The 22,837-nt window shown below is 42.9% G+C and overlaps 1 protein-coding gene across 7 annotated transcripts in view; it reads left to right on the top strand.

Annotated features, from left to right (window-relative positions):
• Positions 1-22,837, top strand: part of TOX2 (TOX high mobility group box family member 2) — a 259,364-nt gene that overhangs the window by 29,616 nt on the left and 206,911 nt on the right. For 5 of the 7 annotated variants that reach the window (XM_079979448.1, XM_079979445.1, XM_079979447.1 and 2 more), the window contains exon 1: positions 11,533-11,754. The exons of 1 other annotated variant lie outside the window; for it this stretch is intronic. In XM_079979448.1, the coding sequence (XP_079835574.1) occupies positions 11,653-11,754 (102 nt within the window). In that variant the 5' untranslated portion in view covers positions 11,533-11,652. Of the gene's footprint in view, positions 1-11,532; positions 11,755-12,651; positions 12,818-22,837 lie in introns of those variants that run through there. One more of the 7 variants, XM_079979444.1, reaches the window with a different exon arrangement.

Here is a 22,837-nt window from a genome sequence, read left to right as displayed (position 1 = left end):
ATAATGTAACCAGTCTCGCCCTCTATCTTTTAGCTTCTCAAAGCTCTGCAATCTCCATGTGTCTCCATCCTGTTCTAATATCTCCCAATATTTTGGCCATTTGGCCTCCATATTGAGCTTTTTCAGAGCCTTAGCTTCCATAGGTGACAACCACCTTGGGGTCTTGTTTTCTAACAAGTCTTTGTATCTTATCCAGACATTAAAAACTGCTCTCCTGACAATATGGTTCTTAAATTCTTTATGAGCTCTAACCTTGTCGTACCACAAATATGCATGCCATCCAAACGCATTGTTAAACCCTTCCAAGTCCAGAATGTCAGTATTTTCAAGAAGTAGCCAGTCCTTAATCCAGCAGAAGGCTGCTGATTCATAGTATAACTTCATGTCTGGCAGGGCAAACCCCCCTCTTTCTTTAGCATCGGTTAATATTTTAAATTTTATTCTGGGCTTTTTGCCCTGCCAGACAAATTTAGAGATATCTCGCTGCCACCTCTTGAAGCAATCCATTCTGTCCACAATCTGCAAAGTCTGAAACAAAAACAACATTTTCGGCAAAACATTCATCTTTATAGCAGCAATTCGGCCCAACAAGGAGAGCTTCAGATTTGACCATGTTTCTAAATCTTTCTTTACCTCTGACCAACATTTTTCATAATTATCTTTAAATAAATTCAGGTTTTTAGCTGTCATATTTATCCCTAGGTATTTCACTTTCTTCACCACATTTAAGTCTGTCTCTTTCTGAAGCTTTTCTATTTCCGTTAAAGTCATATTTTTCTCCAATACTTTAGTTTTTTGTTTATTTAATTTAAATCCTGCTACCTGACCAAACTCCTGAATCAATTCTAAAACTCTTTTCGTACTAGATTCTGGCTCCTGTAACGTCAAAACCAGGTCATCTGCAAAGGCTTTAAGTTTATATTGTTTGGCTCCGACCTGAACCCCTTTAACCAACTGGTCCCTCCTAATCACATTCAAGAGCACCTCCAGGACCGAAATAAATAACAATGGAGAGATAGGGCACCCCTGTCGCGTTCCTTTTTCAATTTTAATCTCTTCTGACACCACATTGTTAACTATCAATTTTGCTTTTTGTTCCGAGTAAATTGCTTCTATACTATTTTCAAACCCTCGTCCCACGCCCATTCCCTTAAGGTTTTTTTTCATAAAACTCCAAGAAATGTTGTCAAAGGCCTTCTCCGCATCAATAAAAATTAACACTGCTTTTGTATTTATGTTCGTCTGCAATAACTCCAATATATCAATAATGTTTCTTGTATTGTCAGACAAATGCCTGCCTGGGAGAAAGCCTGCTTGGTCCTTGTGTATTACTTCATTTAGCACTCTTTTCAGTCTGTTTGCTAAAATGTCTGCAAAGATTTTGTAATCCACATTTAACAGGGATATGGGACGGTAGTTTTTAAGTTGTGTCTTTTCAGCTTTGGATTTTGGTATATATATACATATATTTTTCAAGGAGTAGAACAGTTCTGGATTCTGCAGATCTGTGGTTGGCTCTGCTCCAATCACACCTCCCTCCCAGCGCCTTGTTTTGGGGCTCAGGTAAGGAGGCTATTGTTGGTGAGTACACTGCTGGCATACGACGCTGTGGGTTAATCCACTGAGCCTAGGGCTTGCCGATCAGAAGGTCGGCCGTTCGAATCCTTCAACGGGGTGAGCTCCCGTTGCTCAGTCCCTGCTCCTGCCAACCTAGCAGTTCGAAAGCACGTCAAAGTGCAAGTAGATAAATAGGTACCACTCCGGTGGGAAGGTAAACGCCGTTTCTGTGCGCCGCTCTGGTTCACCAGAAGCAGCTTAGTCATGTTGGCCACATGACCCGGAAGCTGTATGCCGGCTCCCTTGGCCAATAAAGCGAGATGAGCGCCACAACCCCAGAGTCATCCGTGACTGGACCTAATGGTCAGGGGTCCCTTTAGCTTTACCTTTACCTTACACTGCTGGCAGTAGGTGTTCCACCACCTGTGCATTTGGCAGGATCTGTTGGAGGGACACCACCACCTAATCATTCTATAAATTTGTTTCACCATCACCATTGCCATCCTACCTGCCCCAAGTAGTGCTGAACAGGGAGTTAGGATTGTGCTGTAAATAAATTAAATATACTGGGAGTGGAATCCAACATAGCTGCAAGCAGTGCTTTTTTTTCCTAAAAAAAATGTTTAGGGGTATTCTCATTTTCCTACTCATATTGAAATACTGCCTCTCAATGAGCCCAAACTTAGATCCACAAAATGTTTAGCAGTATGCGTACCCCTGCATACCCCCAGAAAAAAAGCACTGGCTGCAAGCCTTTTGTTCAATCAGCTCAATTATTTCTGGTTACACCATGGAATATTCACCTCCCTCTCCTCCTACCATGCCTGCTTAAACCTGGTGAGATTTGGGGAGGATGTGAGACACACATGGGGGGAGGGAGAGAAGTCCCTTTGTGCAAGTGGAAGTCCTTGCGCTGGTGGGGTGTGGTAACTGAATACCATCATAAATATGAATATTACAGTGGTAATTACTTGGGTTACAAACACCTTGGGTAACAAACACTTCGGGTTACAGACTCTGCTAACCCAGAAGTAGTACCTTGAGTTGAGAACTTTGCCTCAGGATAAGAACAGAAATCGCAGTGGGAGGCCCCATTACCTAAAGTGGTACCTCAGGTTAAGAATGGTTTCAGGTTAAGAATGGATCTCTGGAACAAATTAAGTTGGTAACGAGAAGTACCACTGTACTAAATCATAGGATACATACCAGCAGAGGTATATTGCTTTGTGGTCTTTGGAACAGTCAAAGGCCGAAGCAGATCAGCATTCTATCCCTTAGTATTGCAGGGTTGAACTAGACATCATACTATTCGTGTCTTTAGCCCTCACATGCTTGATTTTAAATTGCTGGCTTAGCAGAGACTCATCTTGGGACTAGCATGTGAGGAGAGGGCTTTAATGCTTTGCTCTCAGAGTCCAAATTGGAACTGCCCCCTTGCTTCCTATTTCCAATGGGAGGAAAGCTCCGATTGGTTTCATTAGTGCCCCTGCCCCCATGCCACAGTCCTGATTGGTCTCCCCTCCCCTTTTTTCTGCCTATTAAAAATAATAATAATCTTCCATTCAAGAGTAAAATACATTGGCAACATAACATCTACTTTGGCCTTTGGGATATTAGTGATAATAAAAAAGTAAGAATATAATCTAGACACCAGTAAGCATTTTAATGTTCCATTAATTTCATTTAGAGAGAATTAAACACACATCCAATTCTCCTGTTAAACTCAGTGGGACTCAAATTGCTTATCTTTGGATGATTTGTACCCTATGTTTTTATTTTTCATTACCTAACTTCTTCACATCATTTTGTATAGGAGACCTAATGATAATGATATGCTTATCTATAGAAATATACGAGTGATGGCTGATGTTGTTTATGCTCTCAAAGTGGGGTGGAGAGAAGGCAAACTTTTTTTTACATATTTAAAGGAAGCAATAATTAAATGTTCAGAAAGAGACCAATTCAATCTAGCAAATGTTTAGAAGAGTCATTTTGTATTGGCTGTGGAGGAGATGCTCTATTCCTGGTGATAAAATGAGTTAATTTTCATGGTTTATAAAAGGACTGAATCCTGTTGAAAACAGAGGGAAATGCATATCTTTACATATGTAGTTTTTAGTGGCACCTACAACAATATATGTAATATAATCATCACCATAATTAAGATAACAATATTGCAGAATGTTGCTAAATACTGATTCATTGCTAATTAACATTATATAGAAAAACAAACTTGCCTAGTGAATCAGAAAATGCATTTTGCTCAATTATTTTGAATACTCTAGCTTAGTTTTAATTACTATTTTTTTCTGTAATGTATTAGCCAAGGCATTTGGAATGGCTCTATGAATAAAAATAGAAGTATTATGGCATCTCCATATAATGTCGCCCAGAAATATTGGCCAATACCAGTTGGTGAATAACTTAAAAGCAGAGCAAAAATATGTATTCTGTTGTGCATTTTCGTAGAAGGATCCTAAACCTGTATGAAATACTGATAGAGAATGTCTGGCTTGTATAGAAAATGCATGTGTAGAAAGGCTGGGCTGTTTATCAGGAAATATTGGCAAGGGTCCAAAGAGCTACTTTAGGAACACTCAAGGGCCCGAGCAGTAAACCAACCACAAAAGCAGGAGTAGTGCTTCTGACTGACAGGCAAAAATAGAGGGGGTGGGGAAATTTCCAGGTGCTAGAAACATGATTTGTTCCAAGCCCGACCCTTTCCCCAGGGGCATGTTTCCAGCAACAGTTCTCAGATACATGAGACACTAAGGTGACTCCATTATGCTGTCCTTTGCAATTGAGAATTGTTGCTAGAAAGGGTCCTGGCAGTGGCTCTCTGCAGCCCCAGGAAGGGACTTTTCCCCTTGCCCTGCTATCTGAAGTCATTTCAGCTGTAGATGCCATAGATCAAGCCTGACATCGGGCCTTATATTCTTCATTTATTTATTCTTGTTTATCTATACCTTCTTTTTGTAAACCACTTTGAAGGTTTTGGGTGTATTTTTAAGCCTGCAACAATCAAGCAGTATATAAATGTTATGAAATATAAATATATATTTAAAAATCAGCTGATAAGTGGGTTTGATTCTGCATTGACTGCGCATGCCAGTTCCCCTGCTGGGAACTGGTGTACGTAGCTGGAGCAACAGGATTTAACTCCTGCTCATCAGCTGATAAGGGACGCAGGTGGCGCTGTGGGTTAAAGCCTCAGCGCCTAGGACTTGCCGATCGAAAGGTCGGCGGTTCGAATCCCTGCGGCGGGGTGCGCTCCCGCTGCTCGGTCCCAGCGCCTGCCAACCTAGCAGTTCGAAAGCACCTCCGGGTGCAAGTAGATAAATAGGGACCGCTTACCAGCGGGAAGGTAAACGGCGTTTCCGTGTGCGGCTCTGGCTCGCCAGAGCAGCGATGTCACGCTGGCCACGTGACCCGGAAGTGTCTCCGGACAGCGCTGGCCCCTGGCCTCTTAAGTGAGATGGGCGCACAACCCCAGAGTCTGTCAAGACTGGCCCATACGGGCAGGGGTACCTTTACCTTTACCTTTACATCAGCTGATAAGCAGGGGTTAAATCCTGCTCAGTTCAGCAGGGAGCAGAACCTGCAGCCAAAGCTCACTGTTGGGTGATTGACAGGTGGTGCCACCAGTGATGTAGAGAAAAAGAATCAGCTGAAGAATGCCTAGTAGAGTACTCTAGCTGTTCTATGAAGGTTTGTTGACAATGGTGTCCAGTTATTGGCTTGTAAAGGTAAAGGGACCCCTGACCATTAGGTCCAGTCATGACCGACTCTGGGGTTGCGGCACTCATCTCGCTTTATTGGCCAAGGGAGCCGGGTTACAGCTTCCGGGTCATGTGGCCAGCATGACTAAGCCGCTTCTGGTGAACCAGAGCAGCGCACGGAAATGCCATTTACCTTCCCGCTGGAGCGGTACCTATTTATCTACTTGCACTTTGACGTGCTTTCAAACTGCTAGGTTGGCAGGAGCAGGGACCGAGCAACGGGAGCTCACCCTGTCATGGGGATTCGAACCGCCGACCTTCTGATTGGCAAGTCCTAGGCTCTGTGGTTTAACCCACAGCGCCACCCATGTCCCATGTATGTACACCCATGTATGTAGATGTAATTTTTCCTAAGGTACTTGTGCTGTATCGTTTCCATCCTGTACGTTGTGATGTAGAGAAGAGTTCAGCTCCCAAGGGCTGGCTTAGGCTACAGAGTATTGTAGGACTTAAAATTTGTTCTGTACTTCACAGCATTCCACAGAATGTTTGTTAAGCAAAACGCATTATTGGCCAGACTTCTAAATATCCTTCAGCAGCTGAAATGGAGAAAATGATCACCACTGTTAGAAGACCAGTAGACAGAGGAGTGTCAGAGCACCTTTGAAATTCTCACAAGAGTTCTAGTACTGGAAATTGCACACTGAAAGTTTCTGTATGTTTCACCTACTTATGCCACTTGCATAAAGCTTGGAACAACTTTCTAGAAGGCATGAGGGAAAAGGTTTAATGAGCAGAAGTTTAAGACCCAGTGAAAGAAGATCGTTTTTCCATAAAGTTCAACTTTTTACTTCTCAAATGGACCAGAGAAGTAACATTTTGTGACTATCTCTATAGCTCAAAGATTGCAATAGTCACAAATAACAGCCCCTCGTGTCATAATCTGAGGCACAAATTCCTGTATTAAGGCTCAGTAACTTCTAAATGTAGAAAAGCCAGAATTTGGGAATGATCCAAGAAGTATTTTTTACAGAGTCATGCTATATGTGTGAAATTACTTCTAAGCAAAGGAAGTTGCTTATAAATGAACTCTAGTGGTCATTTCATTGAACAAGGGGCAAGGCTATGCCAGGAAATACACTAGATTCAAATCTCAACGCAGAGGCTGTAGAATATTCACCTCAGGTTCACCAATTTATGACCCTCCAGCATCAGTAGGAGAGATGTCAGGGTGCAGAAAACAGAAGAACCATCATCAAGTATCTTCTACAGAGACAGATACTACAGTATTTGTAATGAAGACAGTAACTGGCTATGAGAGGGTATGGTTGAAGTACAATCAACCTCAACATCCTTATCTATTGAAGAAAAAGATTAACCACCCAATGAGTTGAAGACTTTATTTGCTGTTGCTGTGTTTTGTTTAGGAAAGCCTGTGACCCAGTGGACTGTTGAAGGGGGCAGTAGTTTCACAGGGGAAGATGTCATCCCCACTTCAAAATGCTGAAAATCTAAAGGCATTGTTGTTAATGGTTCTTTCTGAGGTAAATGTGTTAAGACAAAGCCAGGTGTTGGGTTCGCTTCAGGTTTGAAGTACTGCTGAGTTTGCGTGTTCTTAATAACCTTATTTTTATAGATAAGGATGCTGAAGAACTGATTATGCTTCAACTATCCCATTTCATTACTAACTCTTCATTACTGTAATTATAGTCTAAATAGCATCATAGTTTCAAAAATCATGATATAAAAACTGGGCATTCAGTGGTTAAAAGCGTCAGAGCTGGAGATTCCAGGCTGACAGAAAGCTTTACCTCAGGAGAACAACAGGAGCAACATGACCTGAGGCCTAGTTTATTTGCTTGTAATGCAAGCCCTTATCATACATATGCAAGCCCTTATCATACATATATACAATAAATATGTGAGGGGCTGGGTGGGCAGCAGGCTGTGCCCCTAACGTACACACATTCATTGTATTTCCTGAAGAGGACCCCATTCATACAACTGGGAAAGCAGGGTCCCCAAACAGGCAGGGAAAAGCCCTCCACATCTACAGTTGTATGTGCAGAGTCCTTTTTTTCTTCCTTTCCTCTTTTTACAGAACAATGATCGTGTGTACATTGGAGCAGAGCTGCTGCCACAGTGCCATCCCCCCTCATGCAATTAACTGTATGCATAGAATAACATATTAAAGGGGCTATTGTGTTTCAAGTATGAGGGAGATGTTTCAACCTGATTATTGAAGGAGATTCCAGTTGTAAGAAGAGACAGCAGCTGACACTAAACATCACAGGGACAACACAATAGTGGATGGGTTAAACTAAAAAAGACCTATGATGTAAAGAATGTGTTGCACAGAGAGTGGAAAGTTCATTTTGTAAGTGAAAGCAACCATTTTAAATCAGAAAATATGCCATTCTGAGTTGCTTATTATTGTGTACAGTGGTACCTCGGGTTACATACGCTTCAGGTTACAGACTCCGCTAACCCAGAAATAGTATCTCAGGTTAATAACTTTGCTTCAGGATGAGAACAGAAATCATGCTCTGGCGGCGTGGCAGCAGCAGGAGGCCCCATTAGCTAAAGTGGTGCTTCAGGTTAAGAACAGTTTCAGGTTAAGAATGGACCTCCAGAACGAATTAAGTACTTAACCAGAGGTACCACTGTACTACCATAGATCCAGGGAAACTACAAGTGGGATCATGCTGTCTACCCTAGACTGAATCCATTCACCTTAGTTGTTGGGGAGAATCCTTTTAGAATTCTGTTTTACAAAGCTGGCAATTCCTCTCACATTTTCTTATGCAGTATAAAATCAACCAAACCAAAAAAATCAAATAATAATAATCCTAAGCATTCTTATTATGAAAAGACTTCTAGGAGATTTACTTCAAAGCGACTTAAATTTACTTCAAATTAATATTGAGATATTAATCTAACAGTTTCAGAGAGGAACGTTACACTTTCACCTGTGAGAAATCTCTTGGAAGTTACAATAACAGTGAGAAACATACTTCCAAGTATGACAGCTTGTCCTTAACCCAGTTATGAGATAGTTCAGGCTTGAAACAAATTAGTAAATATGATGCAAGTTATTGAGATTAGTTTCCCTTCACCCTCTAATCTGGAGTGTGTTTGTGAAAGAGAGACCTAAAATTCAGCCCTTTTGGGGGGGAAACAGAGCATCTCATAGAATAATAAAGGCCATTTGGACTTCCTTTAACCAATCCTATGGTTTCCTTGTGTGCATATTTTCTGTCATTGATACAGCCAGTTCCTTCTTCTACTCCTTCCCATGGTATATGTTTTGGCTTCCTTTTCCGAAACAAACACCCATTTCACCCATGCCTTCCTCTGTTGCTGCCCAGTAGTATATATTTTGATTTCCTTATCTATGATTCACAATTTATTTTCCTCTTAGTAGGCTTTCAGCTTTATTTCTTCACCATGATACTGTTACAAGTTTGGGTGCTAGAGTTTGTGGGTGCAAGGCACTCATAATTCCTGGATTTAGTAAATTTTAGGATTTAATCAATGCTTGGAGTATTAAAATGGGCTGCCAGATGCTGGATTTAGCATACTGAAATACAGGTCAAAACAGCTTCCTGTGTCAGGTAAATCTCCTGGGGAGATGGATCATTAAAAGAGAACAAAGAGAAGATAGGGAGCCATCAAGAAAGGGATTGATAAAGCTATGACTCTCCACCAGTCAGCAGATGGGTGAAGCCCCACCCTGAGCTCTGAGCTAATGAATCTAAAGACAATGCCAGAGTTTTTGTTAGGAAGTTTTAGGATTTCAGTGTGGCATGATCAAGCGTAAAAGGGGTCAGTCTGTAAAATGTTGCAAGCTGGAGTGTGCATTCAGAACACAATGTGGGCTCCCTGTATCGGAAGCTGCAGCAATGGGAGAGACAGGAGTGTAATGCTTTGAACCCCTGCATTGTACGCACAGGATGTACATGTGTGTTAATAAACAATATATCATAAAAACACCACAGCCTCATTTCCAAAGGAAACATGAACCCTGGGTAAATGCTTGGAGCCCTGGAATCTCGCATCACTTGGGGATTGGGGTGGTGTCTAACAGTATTCTACACTCTTCCCACAATATCTTTGCCCATTAACTGCCCCAAAGTCCTTCAGCCATCCCCACCTCACTTTTTCATAGCTGCCTCGGAGCCAAACACTGCATAATGCCCTGTATGGACTGTATAACTAAGCACCATGATCTGGTCCTTTTGTAGCAAGGTATATAAAATACATGCCATAAACCCAGCCATAAATGGTTATTCATTCTGTTGCTTTTCCTCAAATGACAACCTTCTCGCAAAGTATATTTTTGTGTGTGGTGTTCCTCAAAACAAATGTTTTGAAACACTTGGAGAGGAAGCGAAGACCACGACACAAACCTGAACAATGTCCCGGACGTGCCAATTGTAAAGCTGGTTATCCAACTGCAGAATGTGGCTCTTACTTCATCAATTCTACCTTCTTCCTCTTTCACTTCCTGTAGAAATCCATTACTAGGTGCAGACCTCCCAGTATGACTCTGCAATTTTATGATGAGCCTAAACTGAACAGTGAATGTTCTGAGATTCTTAATTCCATATTCTACAAGCAATTCTTCCCCCCTGTATTTTCCCTATCTTATTTGAATTTAGTCTTTACAGTATTTGAAATATGATCAGTTGGGAACCATTTCAGGTCCACTCCATTTTTAAACTGTTCTTTCTTTTGGTTTGAGACATTAATAGTCTACCCTGCATGCACTTTTTCTTCTGAACTTTGGTTGTGGTGTTATATTCCATTCCTAGAAACATAAGAAAATGGAAATAATGAGTGGGTTCCATACAACATCATTATTCCCCCCACCCCCATTCTGCTTCTCTGCTAGCTTTGTGTAGCTCTTCAGCTTGTACTTCAGTGCTTAACACATTGTCTGTTTTCACATGTGAAAAAACAAAGGAGTTAACCCAGCAGCATCAAGGTATCACAGAAGCCTCTCTTCACAAAGCTGTCAACTATTTATTGGTGGTTTGGAGCCTATTCCTCCAAGGCAGAACATTACCTGGAAGAAACTTTCCTTCAAAAATTGCAATGACTTATGTGTTCTAGCCAAGAGTGCCTTCTGATAGATCTTAGAAGATTTGTTTGACAGTTAATTGGGACAAACACAGGTTGTTTATCACTCTATGCTTCCTAGAAACCACTATTACAGCATCTCTGAGAGGTAGCCACCCAGCCTCTTCAAAAAAGCCTCAAACCACATTTGGGGCAGTTTGTCCCTCTGGCAGAACAGTTTGTAGTCAGGGAGTTCCTCCTTGTGTTTAGTCTAAACTTCTTGCCATTCGAACCCATGGGTTGTGCTTTTACCCCTTGTAGCTGCCTCTTCTGTGTTTCTTTTTGGGGTGGGGGCAGGTCCCAGCCCAGTCTTTCTCAGGTAGGGCAAAGTGCTGGTTACTTTGGGAGCGGATCTCAGCCCTAAGTTGAGAGTTTAGCTCAAGCCCTTCACTTGTGTGCGAGCGAAAACACGCCCAAAAGTCATACCTGGAGACTTGGGGGGGGGGGGGGGTCGGTAGGGGAGCTCTTCCAGGCGCCCCCCCTCCTGCCGCAGGGTTTTGCGGAGAGCAAGCAGGTCCACAAAGTGAAAAGTCTGCCCGGACGAGCCCCTCTGCTGCGACCCCCTTACAGAGTCCCCCGCCTCTTCTTTCTGTGGGACCCATTCCCCCGTGGCCAAGGGTGACTATAGAGCCCCAGGCGGTACCTTCCCGCGAATTAACCTGAGGGCTGGGAAGGAGGGTGGAAGCGAGAAGAGAAGAAGAAGCCCGGAGGGGCGTCGGCGAAGAACCTGCCCCAAGCCCCTTCCGCGAGAGAGCGCGGCCAGGAAAGCAGCGGCGGCGGCGGCGGCGGCTCCGCTCTCTGCTCGCTCGGCACATGCCAGGCCCTCGCCGTCCCTCGGTGGGTCGGCATTCGGGGCAGGCCCGCTCTCAGGCGCGGGGTGTGCTGGCGACACCCTCCCGCCCTGTGGCGGTCCCAGCGCCCGCCTGAGAGAGGTTGTTGTGGGAGCCCAGCCCAGGAAGGTCCCAGGCGCTCTCCCCTCCCCCCATCCTCCTCCGCTCTCTCTCTCTCTCTCCCCCCCCCCCCTCGCCTCGGTGCCTGGAACAATAGAGTGCGAGTGGAGCCGGCTCTGGGCTGCGCTCCCTCCCCTTCTCCCTCTCCCCGCCTCTCCTCCCCTCCCCTCCCGCCCGCCCGCCCTGAGCCAGAGGCAGAGCAGCCGCCGCCGGAGGAGCCGGTTCCATGCCCGCTGGAGCCTCCTCTCGCCGCTGCTGCCGCCGCCGCCGCCGCCTCGTTCTCCCCCTCAGCGCGCAGCCCCGGCATGGACGTTAGGTTTTACCCTTCCGCCCCCACCGCCGTTGGTTCCTTGCCTGGGGCCGACCCCACTTGCTTGGGCCCCCTGGACTATTACCATTGCAACAAGGTAACAAGGGGGAGGGATGAGAGAGGGGCGGACGGCGGGGGGGGGGGGCGGGTGAGGCGAGGAGGGACGGGCGCAAGTGACCGGGCAAGGGTGGAGAGGATGCAAGCGACCGAGGAGGACGTGCGCTCAAGTCTCAGCCCCCTACCCCACCCCACCTCCCCTAATTCCCCACGTCGCGCCTCCTCCTCTTCTCCCCTCTGGGATGCTGCCCCCTTTGCCCCACACTAACAGCGATGGCGCGCGCACGGCGCTGCGCGGGACTTGTCAGCGCTCCCCGCACGGGGCAGCGCAAGGAGTTGATTCAATGGCACCCCTGAGCAAAGCTCTCTCTCTCTCTCTCTCTCTCTCTCTCTCTCTCTCTCTCTCAGCTCCCCCCCACCCCACCGCCCCACGCACTTTGGTCCAGTTGCGAAGGCTCCGCAAAAACTGGGGAGGGAAAGCTTTCTTCCTCTCTCGCAAATCGCCCCAAAGTCCCATGTCCAGATCGCCTGCTTGCTTGCTAGCAGCAAAGGGAAAAGAAGCAAGCGCTTTAAAAACCGGGACGGGGAAAAACAAGCAAACGAAAGAGGCTGAAACTTCTCCTCCTCCTCCTCCTCTGGGGAACAAGAGTGTGGAAGGTAGCAAGAGAGCGGCTGCATCCTGCAGGAGGGAATTTCAAAACTATTTGGTTTCCCAGCACCCAGGCTGCTTGCCTGAAAGCTGCGACGCAGTTCTCTTTCCCATCTTCGAAGCACAACGGAGCAGGAGGGGAGGGTTGTTTAGTGTGGATGGGGGATATGCGGGGAAGGGTGGGGGGGGGAGAGGAGTGGGAGAGAGGCAGTTGGTTATCAGTTGCGTCGTCACTTCAGACCCCGGATTAGACCTCTCAGTTTTGGTAAACATTATTATAGACGGGAAGAAAAACAAAATCTGAACGCAGAAAAGTGTGTGTGTATGTGTTTTGTTTGGGGGAGGAGTGGAATTGTATGAGCTCAAGAGGCTGCTTGGTTGGAAATGTATTTCTTGCATGCCTGGCTATGGTTTCTGTTGGACAATGTACAGGCTAGGGGAGAAATGCTTTAGGGTGAGTATATTATAACTCCCCCTCCAATTATTTAATGTCTTTCTCAGAGGAATCCATATATGATATAGACTGTGCACACCTGGATTTAGCCTTATATGCAGTGGTTAGAACTTAACAGCCCTTATGTTTTTGTTTTAGCATTTCTCTAACTCAGGCTGCAGGTTCTTGTCCCTTAGTTGTCAACCGCTTCCCTCTCCTCCCCCTCCCCACAATACAGTTACTTCTGTTAAATGGAACTGAGAGCCATGGATTATGTATAATTCATAAGATCTACAGCACAACATGAAAATCTTTCTAACCTAGATTTGTCTATTTACTACTGCAAGAAAGTGCAGTGTGTGTGTGTGTGTGTGTGTGTGTGTGTGTAAGAGAGAGAGAAATTTGTTAGAAGATATTTAAGAGTGCATGGTGTTTTGGCCAATGACTTTAACTGAGAGGAGTAAGAGAGTAAGGCACAGATATTGTCGGTCTTTATCTGTGAGTACTATCCATTTCAGGCTTGAGGACAGCAAAACTTCAACATTTTAATGAAAGAATTTGAAACTTTGGATTATTTAATCATGCACGAATATGCATTTGTTTCATATTATCAGATGCTTGCAATTTTATAAAGTAATGGAAGTTGCAGAGCAAAAGCTACATGGTCTGTTGGTTTTGTTTTTGTAGTATATTGAGTTTTCTAATACAGATTTGTTTTAAATTCTGAAGCTTTCCCCTTCCTGCACTGATATGTGCCTTTAAACATTCACCACAGTTTCAGACTATTGCAATTGTGATATATTTGCATATGGTTTTATATAAACATTTTAAAATCTATAGTATGTCTATCCACAGCTGTCTGGGCTGTCAAATCTAATTTGAAAATTTCTTTCCGAAATGCAAGTATTTTCCAATTCATATCATTTTATTCATGTAACAACCATGGCTTCCAAAACACAAAGTGTTGTTTATTCTTGCAGGAAGAAATTTTAAATTTTCATTATTATCAAAGAACCAACTGCTAACATAGAAGACATGTTGGATGACTTGGAATATATATCGAATACCAGTCTTTAAAGAAAAATAAATGAGTTTTGGGATTTTGTCTGGTTGTTTTTTTTTTACAAATATTGAAAAATGTCGGAAGTAAATCCATTGTGTTTTTTCTTCATCTGGAAAGTTGAAATATAAAGCATTACAACTTGTAATTAGCCATTAAAAGGGGTGAATGCAAGAGATCTGTAGCAACTTTAGAGTAAAATGGAAAGTTACAGCATGACTACTTTGCCATAAACTTTGATCATAGGTAGGCCAAAGGGAAAACACTCCTCGGAGGAATTATTGCACATGTTGGGCAGGTGTTTTTGGCTGCAGACTTGCTGTTAATGCATCACTTGCTGTTAATGCATCTTTTTACAAAAGTGCTGTTTCTAACAATCCTGGGAAAAAGCAACACACAGAGAGTGACAGAGTGCTGTAATAGTTCTTCGTCAGTTTCTCTGATAAAGCAAATAACTTCAAGTTTGATTGATAAAGAGTCCAGAAGAGGTGATGAAAAGGAGCACATACAAAATACTGACCACTGCCACCAGGTGCTGCTGTTGTCACTGTTACCAGGATCTTAAAAAGAGAGAGAGGAAAGAAGAGAAAATGTTAAATATGTAACTAGCAACCAATATAAATATCCCACTGCTGTCAATTGCTATTTACATAGTCAGAATGGGCCAAATGGACTTGTGCAGTAAATCATCTTCGTGCAAAGAAAGTAGGATTGCAGTTGCAGTATCCCAGAGGCCCATGTTCAGCCTGTTCCCTTAAAAGATGTTACCGTGGGCTCTAAAATGTCTCTTCCCCCAAAGTACATATATAGAACAATGTATGTGGATTTTTCTCTTACAGTGATAAACATTGTCATTTTGCTCAATGCTGTAGAGAAGCTTAACAGGTGGTTCTTTCCTCAAAGGTTGCACAATTTGAGAGCCTCAAAGAATACACATTGCAAGGGGATTGTTTGCATAGGTGGGACAATCAGGGAATTCAGCAGCTCCTCCAGGTGAATGTTATGAATGAAGCAAAAGTTTCAATGGGGTTTGAATGGGAGAAAGGGGAATAGACAAAGATGTGTTCAGGATTGCTAACTCTGCCCTTCCTTAGTTGAGGTTTTAGAATGAAGGAGGGCCAGCTTCTGCTTTCTGTAATTAAAGGAGAATGCTAGCTTGGAGGGGACTGATATTGTGAGGCCTAGTTATTGCTTCTCTTCTCTACCCCCCCCCCCCCAAAAAAAAACCAACAACAGGGAATTTGACAGTGTGTGGTACTGATTTTCTGAGGTTTCCTCAGGAGCTCAAACACGAAAAAGGGTGGGATTTTGCCAAACAAGCTTTCAAGCTCCATGATTGAAATGTTTTTCCTTCCAGAGGAGTGGGTGGGCAGGGAAACTCTGCAGGAGGAAGGGTTGTGTAGTGTGTATTGTGTACTGGGTGTAGAAATAGAAGTGAAGGACATAGTATTTCAATAGCTCTGTGTTTTCATACCCCTGAGCCAATAGTTGCTTCTGATATGGCCCTCGAGCTTTCTGTAGAAACACTGTTTAGCTCAAAGCATCTTGAAGTACTAATGTTTTGTGCATTTATTGAACACAACATTGTCATCATGAGATTTCCTATTACATTTGTGCACTGCAGCAACCATTTCTCTTTGCAATCACGGAAACCCCTGTTATACACCAGCATTACCGTTTTAATAGGATAGGGATGTTTGTAGTAGGGCTTGTCTAATGTCTACATGAATACCCAGTTAAACGCCATTTGCTGTGCTCTGGGGTATCGTCCAGTTGTTTGTTTGGAATTATCTGTTGAGAGCTGGCATAGTGTGGTGGCCAATAATGTAAGCCATGGTCCAATAAGTTTGTTTATTTATGGCATTCATAAAAAAGGCTATTGGAATGGCTTGCAAAAATCAATATTAAGTTCTTGTTCAAATGGCACTAGGTTGCCTTAGACAAGCAACTATTCTCTCAATCTTAGCACTCAGTATGCAATATACTGCAAACACTGCCAATAATTCTAGCCTACCTTACAGGATTCTTGTGAGGATTACTGGGCTATGTGAAGTACTTTGAACACTGAAAAGTTGACATATAAATGCTATGTTCTTGTTATTAGGTCTCTATATATTGAGAGTGACCTTGCAAATAAGCAAAAATGTGATTAGCCTGCAAAATGTCTACTAGTCCGCTTGTCCATACATTACAGTAGTAGCCAAAATAAGTAAAAGAACTCACTTCTGATATAACAAAGCTTCCCCTCATATTTGTAACTGGAGGCAGTAGTAACTCACCACAGGAAACCAAGCAAGTTGCTGCTTATGGCCTGAATATTGGTTCTTACATTGGCACTCGGTGCTTCCATGCCAGCTTATCTTGTAGCATAATAATAATAATAATAATAATAATAATAATAATAATAATAATAATAATTTATTTATACCCCGCCCATCTGGCTGGGTTTCCCCAGCCACTCTGGGCGGCTTCCAACTGAATATTAAAAACAGTACAGCATCAGACATTAAAAACTTCCCCAAAATAGTAGGCCTGACAATATTTCACCATTGCTTAAAGATTTGTGTTGGCTTCCAGCTGATTTCTGAGCCAATTGAAAGCGCTGGTTCTGATCCATAAAGCTGTAATGGTCTGGGACCAGAGTATCTGCAGGACTACCTGTTTCCATATGAACATGCCAATTTATTAAGATCTGCTGCTTTCCCCCCTTTAGAAGTGAAGTTAGAGGCTTCTGGGGACGCAGCCATCTCTGTGGTAGCACCTTGACTGTGGAGTTCCAGCTCCAATATAATTCCGTCTATAAGACGCCCTCATGTATAAGACACCCCCTATTTTTGGGGACTCAGATTTAAGAAAATGGCCTCAGCACTATCCATGTGTAAGACGCCCCCTAATTTTTGACATAATTTATTAAGAAAGAAACCCTAGTCTTATAAATGGAAAAATACAGCTATGTGCCAACACTTTGGGCATTTAGATGTTGGAGTTAAAACTTTGCTTTACACCCAGGCATTTGAGTTATCAACTTTTTGTGTGTATGTTAAGGCTGACTCTTTTTTATTATCACAATTTAATTGGAGATCATTATCTTTCGACTTTGTTGTTAGATAATAACACACATACAAGTTTTTTCCATTTAAAACAAATAGATACTCTTGCTACTTATAATTTGCATGTTTTGTTTCCTCTGCGCAGATGATCTCAGTGTATTAACAATATCATCTGTAAAGCGGCCTTTATTCTTCCCAGGATGATCTGCTGTTTTATGAAAACTTTTAAGTTCCCTAAAGCCAAAACTGCTGCTTTTGTGTGAAAGCTTAGGACTATAACTGGGACTCTTTTTAGATTCTCTAACTCTTAATTGTGCATATTCCGTATTGAAAGAAGTCTGCCTCCCAATATGTCAGATAAAAATTACGATATATATGAATTTACTTTAAATTTCTATCCCCTGTCAAGAAAAGAAAAGATTCTCAAATGAATATGTTCAGAAAGTTAAAAGAAAAACAGCAGCTTCAAAAAGCCTTTTAAAAACAACCCCACAAATCTTATGACTGTGGCAAGCAAATTCTGCATCAGATACTTATGGTGAGTTTGAATGTTTATACAACAGAAAGGCCCAGTTCTAAATTCCTTACTCGGCCAAAGGTGCCATTGAAGAAAAGCAATATAGAAGGATTCCTGTGTGATTGAGGAATGCAGGGTCAGGGAATGGTGATAAATGTATTATTGCTTGTGCTCTGTTTTTTTTTTTCTCTACAGAAAACTTGTAAAAGTAGACGTAAAGTCTCTGGTTTTTCAACTGTGTAGATGTAAACAGAGACTTTTTGTTCTTCATTACAGTTGTAGAAGTAAGTAGCTTTAATTACATTTTCAAAGTCCCTGGTAAATACGCCGAGCTAAAATTTGCCTGAGAATAACGTTCTGAGAAGTTTCCCTTTTCTGGTTCCCTTCCGCAACTATTGGAGAATTCTAGCCCACACTCCCCAAATATTAGATTCAATGGGCCTGGCAGTATGGTGGGGAATTCTGAGCACAACTGTGGATCCAACCTAAAAATATATTTAAGGAAGCAATGGGCTTGGCCCCTACTCCTTTCCATTCTTCTCTCTTAGTCCATTGCTTCCTGCCATCCACATATAGAGCTCAGTGGGTACAGCATGAGGGTCATGGGTTTGAGTGTGATGTTGGACAAAAAGATTCCTTCATTGCAGGGGATTCGAATAGATGACTCTTGTTGTCCCTTCCAACTCTGTGATTCTGTGGTTCTATTATATGCACTAATAGTGTTTCATCCAACTGCGACCCCCCCCATTTTCTTGGGGAGAATTTTATTGTTTGACCCCAACAAAATTGTTGGAGGGATTACACCTCCCCTTGCTCTAAGAATATTCAGTCAGACACGATGGAGAATCTGGGGAAGGTGTTTTTGTTCAGTCCTGCTGATTATGTGAAGAATCTGCCCACATTGAGTTATATGTAGCATGTGAAGCTTCCTCTGCAGGTATGTTGCACTGCTGTCTAAACAGGAATGAACTGTATCATAGGGCTTGCTTTGAAAATGAGTATGGCTAGAATAAATCCAACCTCTCTGTGTTACTTTTGTTTCATTGCATCATCAGCTTGGTGCCCAGCTTGGCTGGACATGGTGCATGGGCAACACTTAGGTATATTGAGGTCACAAGGTGGGGTGGGGGCACTGGCAGTGTGCTCCTGTGTGATTAAAAACTATCCATTTATTGTAAGAAATATTTTTTTTTCTTATGTTGAAAATTAAACATGACTATGGTGGCTACTGGGACGCAGGTGACGCTGTGGGTTAAACCACAGAGCCTAGGACTTGCCGATCAGAAGGTCGGTGGTTTGAATCCCCACGACGGGGTGAGCTCCCGTTGCTCGGTCCCTGCTCCTGCCAACCTAGCAGTTCGAAAGCACATCAATGTGCAAGTAGATAAATAGGTACCGCTCCAGCGGGAAGGTAAACGGTGTTTCCGTGCGCTGCTCTGGTTCGCCAGAAGCGGCTTAGTCATGCTGGCCACATGACACGGAAGCTGTACACCGGCTCCCTTGGCCAATAAAGCGAGATGAGCGCCACAACCCCAGAGTTGGCCACAACTGGACCTAATGGTCAGGGGTCCCTTTACCTTTACTTTATGGTGGCTACTGTCTCTACAGCAGGGGTCAGCAAGGTTTGCCTCACCTGGGCTGGTTCACTCCAGCGGAGATCCCTCTGTGGACCAGATTGCGTGTGCCCCTGCAATTTCTGGCATCTGCGTAGACGTGATTTCCAGCGCTGCGGAAGCCAATCTCCACACTGCACTGTGCTGGTTTAGCGCAGCGGGCGGGGACTTGCTAAGTGGGCGGCTCAGTTCGGGGGCGGCTCGTTGGCTGGTTAACCGACCCCTGTGGGCCATTTGTGGCCCATGGGCCTTAGGTTGCCTATCCTACTGTACAGGATCAGAGACAACTCCTCCGGAGCAGCAACAAAGGAAGCCTATTGCTTTTATGTCCTGCTTTTGGGCTCTCCTTAGACATTTGCTTGGTTGTTGTGGGAAACAAGATGCTGGGCCAGGCAGTTCTCCTTTGTTCTGATCCAACAGAGTTCATCTTACGTTCTTGTACTCTTCAAAGAATTCTAATGGTTTGGTACAAATTGTGGAGATTTAATTCATTCAGTATGTAGTATTTGACTACCAGTTAGGGGTGGATGGATTTTCCCTGCTCTGACTTGCAAGTTTTCTGCGGGTTGGCTGTGCCCAGAGTTTCACTCTGCCTGTCTTCCAATTGTTCATAGAGATTTTCTCTAATTAACTATGCACGGAATTGGCACGTGCATACTTCGTACTTGCTGCTGCCTTCTATTTCTTCTAGTCATTGTTTTATGTCCCTTCAGCAAAATCATGTGCATGAGTGACAGGGTGAATTAAAACTAACTCTTTCTTTCTTTCTTTCTTTCTTTCTTTCTTTCTTTCTTTCTTGGATTTTGTGCACGATCATGTCAGCTTTCCTCAGCAGCTTCTATTTGGTCCAGTCTTTTAGTTGATCAACTTGCTGATTTACTTCACTTCTCTGTTTAAAGCCCTCCCTAATTTGCTAGCACTTACGGTTCCCATTACCACTGTCATGTACTTGCAGATATTAAAATGTTACACACCTTGTTTTGTTCCAGAATTGTGATTGTGTGCGTAAGGCAATGGTGAGGGGGAACTGATGATAGCTAGCAAGGTGGTCAGTTGAAAGACTGGGTGAAAGAAAAACTTAATGGGATTGTATGTATAACTGCATGAAATTTGAATGCACATGAGTGATTGTGCGTGTGGCTTAGGGTAAAGGGGAAAGCTGCAATAAATGGAAGAAATAGAAAAGTATGGTGGGAGCAAATTGTGCATTCCCGGTGACTTTTACAAATTCAAGAAAACTAAGCTATAAAGAATGTTGGAAAACAAATGCATTGCTGTTCTTCCACAACCAGCACAAGGTAAACGGGACTGATAAATCTAGTGGTAAACTCAGAAGGAGGGAATTTTGGCACCACCCATACATGACAATATATCCATATCCTAAAGGAAGAATCCCAGGAAGTCTTTAGAGCGTATGGTCTTAATCAGATTAAGTTGCTGATACATTTGTATGTACACAAGCAAAGGGCATATGATATGCCAAACCAATCTTTTAAACAGCTGTTACTTTAAAACTAATAATAATTTATAACCCTCTTTTTTTCTATTCTCTGTTTTTTAAAAATTGTACATTTTTTCCATAGGCAAAAAGGATTTAGGCTGCAATCCCACTGAATTCGCTGGTACTTATTTCTAAGTAGACATGAATAGGATAGATTGTGCTGCAAGTCACTAGAGTTCCGAGAGATGCTAAATCTTAGCAATATTTGTTGTTGTGTGTTTGTTTTTTAAAACAGAACTCATCAGAAATTGGTTTTGACCTATCGGAATAAGGGAGGGTCAATGTAATGAATAAATTTTTATGGAACATTCTGTTTTCTTTTGACTTTTACGTGCACAGTAAATTGCAGCAGTAAACACTTGCCTTCCCCCCCTACTCTTCTTTTACAGCTTTGGCATGCTGGGAGATAAAATATTTCCTTTTTCACTCTCCTGAGCCAACTCGGTTTTGAAGAAATGTAATTCTATTCTTCTGCTAATTTTGGTTTGAAAAGGGAATACAATTCCCTACTTTTATTTTATTTTATTTTATTTTATTTTATTTTATTTTATTTTATTTTAGGGGCCGCTCATTTGGTTTCTGATTTTGAATATTGCTAAATAGGATAAAAACTTACCATTAAAAATATTTACATTCTGGAATTGTGTGAGTCACTTGATGCACCATCTCTGTTTCCTGCGGCATAAGCTTTGATGCTGTGCGCATTCCATCTGCATAATGGGAAGTGTTTGAAGCTCTCTTTTGCCAAAGGCTTTATTAAATCAGGGATTCAGAACTAAATAATGAATACCCATTCATTCATAGAAAATGTTGTTCTAGCTCCATGCGCAGAGAGAGGGGTTCTTCAGCGTAGTTACTTTTGGAATAATAGAGGTATTTTGAACACTGCTAGACAATATGGCTTCCATGGCCATTTCTAATTAATTCCCTTAAATGCACTAATGTTGCTTGGACGTTTGATGAATAAGAAAAGAAGATTGCAGAAGAACAGATGGCAAATTTAAAAAGTTGCCTGTTTATTTTTATATGATATTTAAAACCAAGTACGATGTGGGTGGCGCTGTGGGTTAAACCACAGAGCCTAGGACTTGCCGATCAGAAGGTTGGCAGTTCGAATCCCCGCGATGGGGTGAGCTCCCGTTGCTCGGTTCCTGCTCCTGCCAACCTAGCAGTTCGAAAGCACGTCAAAGTGCAAGTAGATAAATAGGTACCGCTCCGGCGGGAAGGTAAACGTCCTTTCCGTGTGCAGCTGTGGTTCACCAGAAGCGGCTTAGTCATGCTGGCCACCTGACCCGGAAGCTTCCATATTAGCCGGCGTTTGTCAGCTTCTGCAGACAGTTTTTCCGGGTCATGTGGCCAGCATGACTAAGCTTCTTCTGGCGAAGCAGAGCAGCGCATGGAAATGCCATTTACCTTCCCACTGGAGCGGTACCTATTTATCTTCCTGCACTTTGATGTGCTTTCGAACTGTTAGGTTGGCAGGGGCCTGCACCTGGTACCTACCTCCATATGTGGTGGGAATGTGCAAAAATCCAGGCTTTCAGTACTCCCGGAAGTTAACAAAATAGGAGGGCAACAACTAGAAGTCAAACTAGAACTAGCTTTTAAAATATATTTCAGGATAACAACTTACAATTTACATAATAACTAATTGATAAGCCATCTTTTACAGGCAGCCAGATGTAACATAATCAGACACTGGAAGGCTCTCTCTTGTGTAACCGTAGATGATTGGTACCAAATGGTCTGGGCAGGGTATTTGCATGGACATATAGGACCAAATTTGGGGCCAAAGGGCATCATTATATTTACAGCCCATCACTTGGGCAAATCTGTCACTGCCCCTTTTATATATCATCCCCTAACAACATCCCTATCACTAAGCACCAAAGCCCAGACCTGAACATTCTTATGCTAAATTCAATGAACTTTCCAAGATACGAAGGGACGTAATGTCAAAAGGCATAAATAAAATCTTCCACTCGCCAACCTCTGACTGATGCGCAGGGAATAGATATGCCTTATTGACAGACTCCATGGCAGACTGGCTGAGAACCGATAAGGAACTAGCCTACCCCTTAAAACTAGTTTCTTGGAACATTGCAGGCTGGGGGAACAAACTAGCTGACCCGGACTTCAAAAGGTGCTTGCAAACATTTGATATAGTATGCCTACAAGAGACATGGCTAATGGAGATAAACTCTTTGAAACTTCAGAGCTTAGGAACAACCTGCTCACACCCTTGAGCAAGTACCCAGATTTAAATATCTAGGATTACTTATCGATGGAAAGTCATTATG

Source organism: Podarcis cretensis, assembly GCF_951804945.1.
Source record: "Podarcis cretensis genome assembly, chromosome: 6".
In the NCBI taxonomy this organism is placed as follows: Eukaryota; Metazoa; Chordata; class Lepidosauria; order Squamata; family Lacertidae; genus Podarcis; species Podarcis cretensis.
This window is presented reverse-complemented; position numbering and strand designations above follow the sequence as displayed.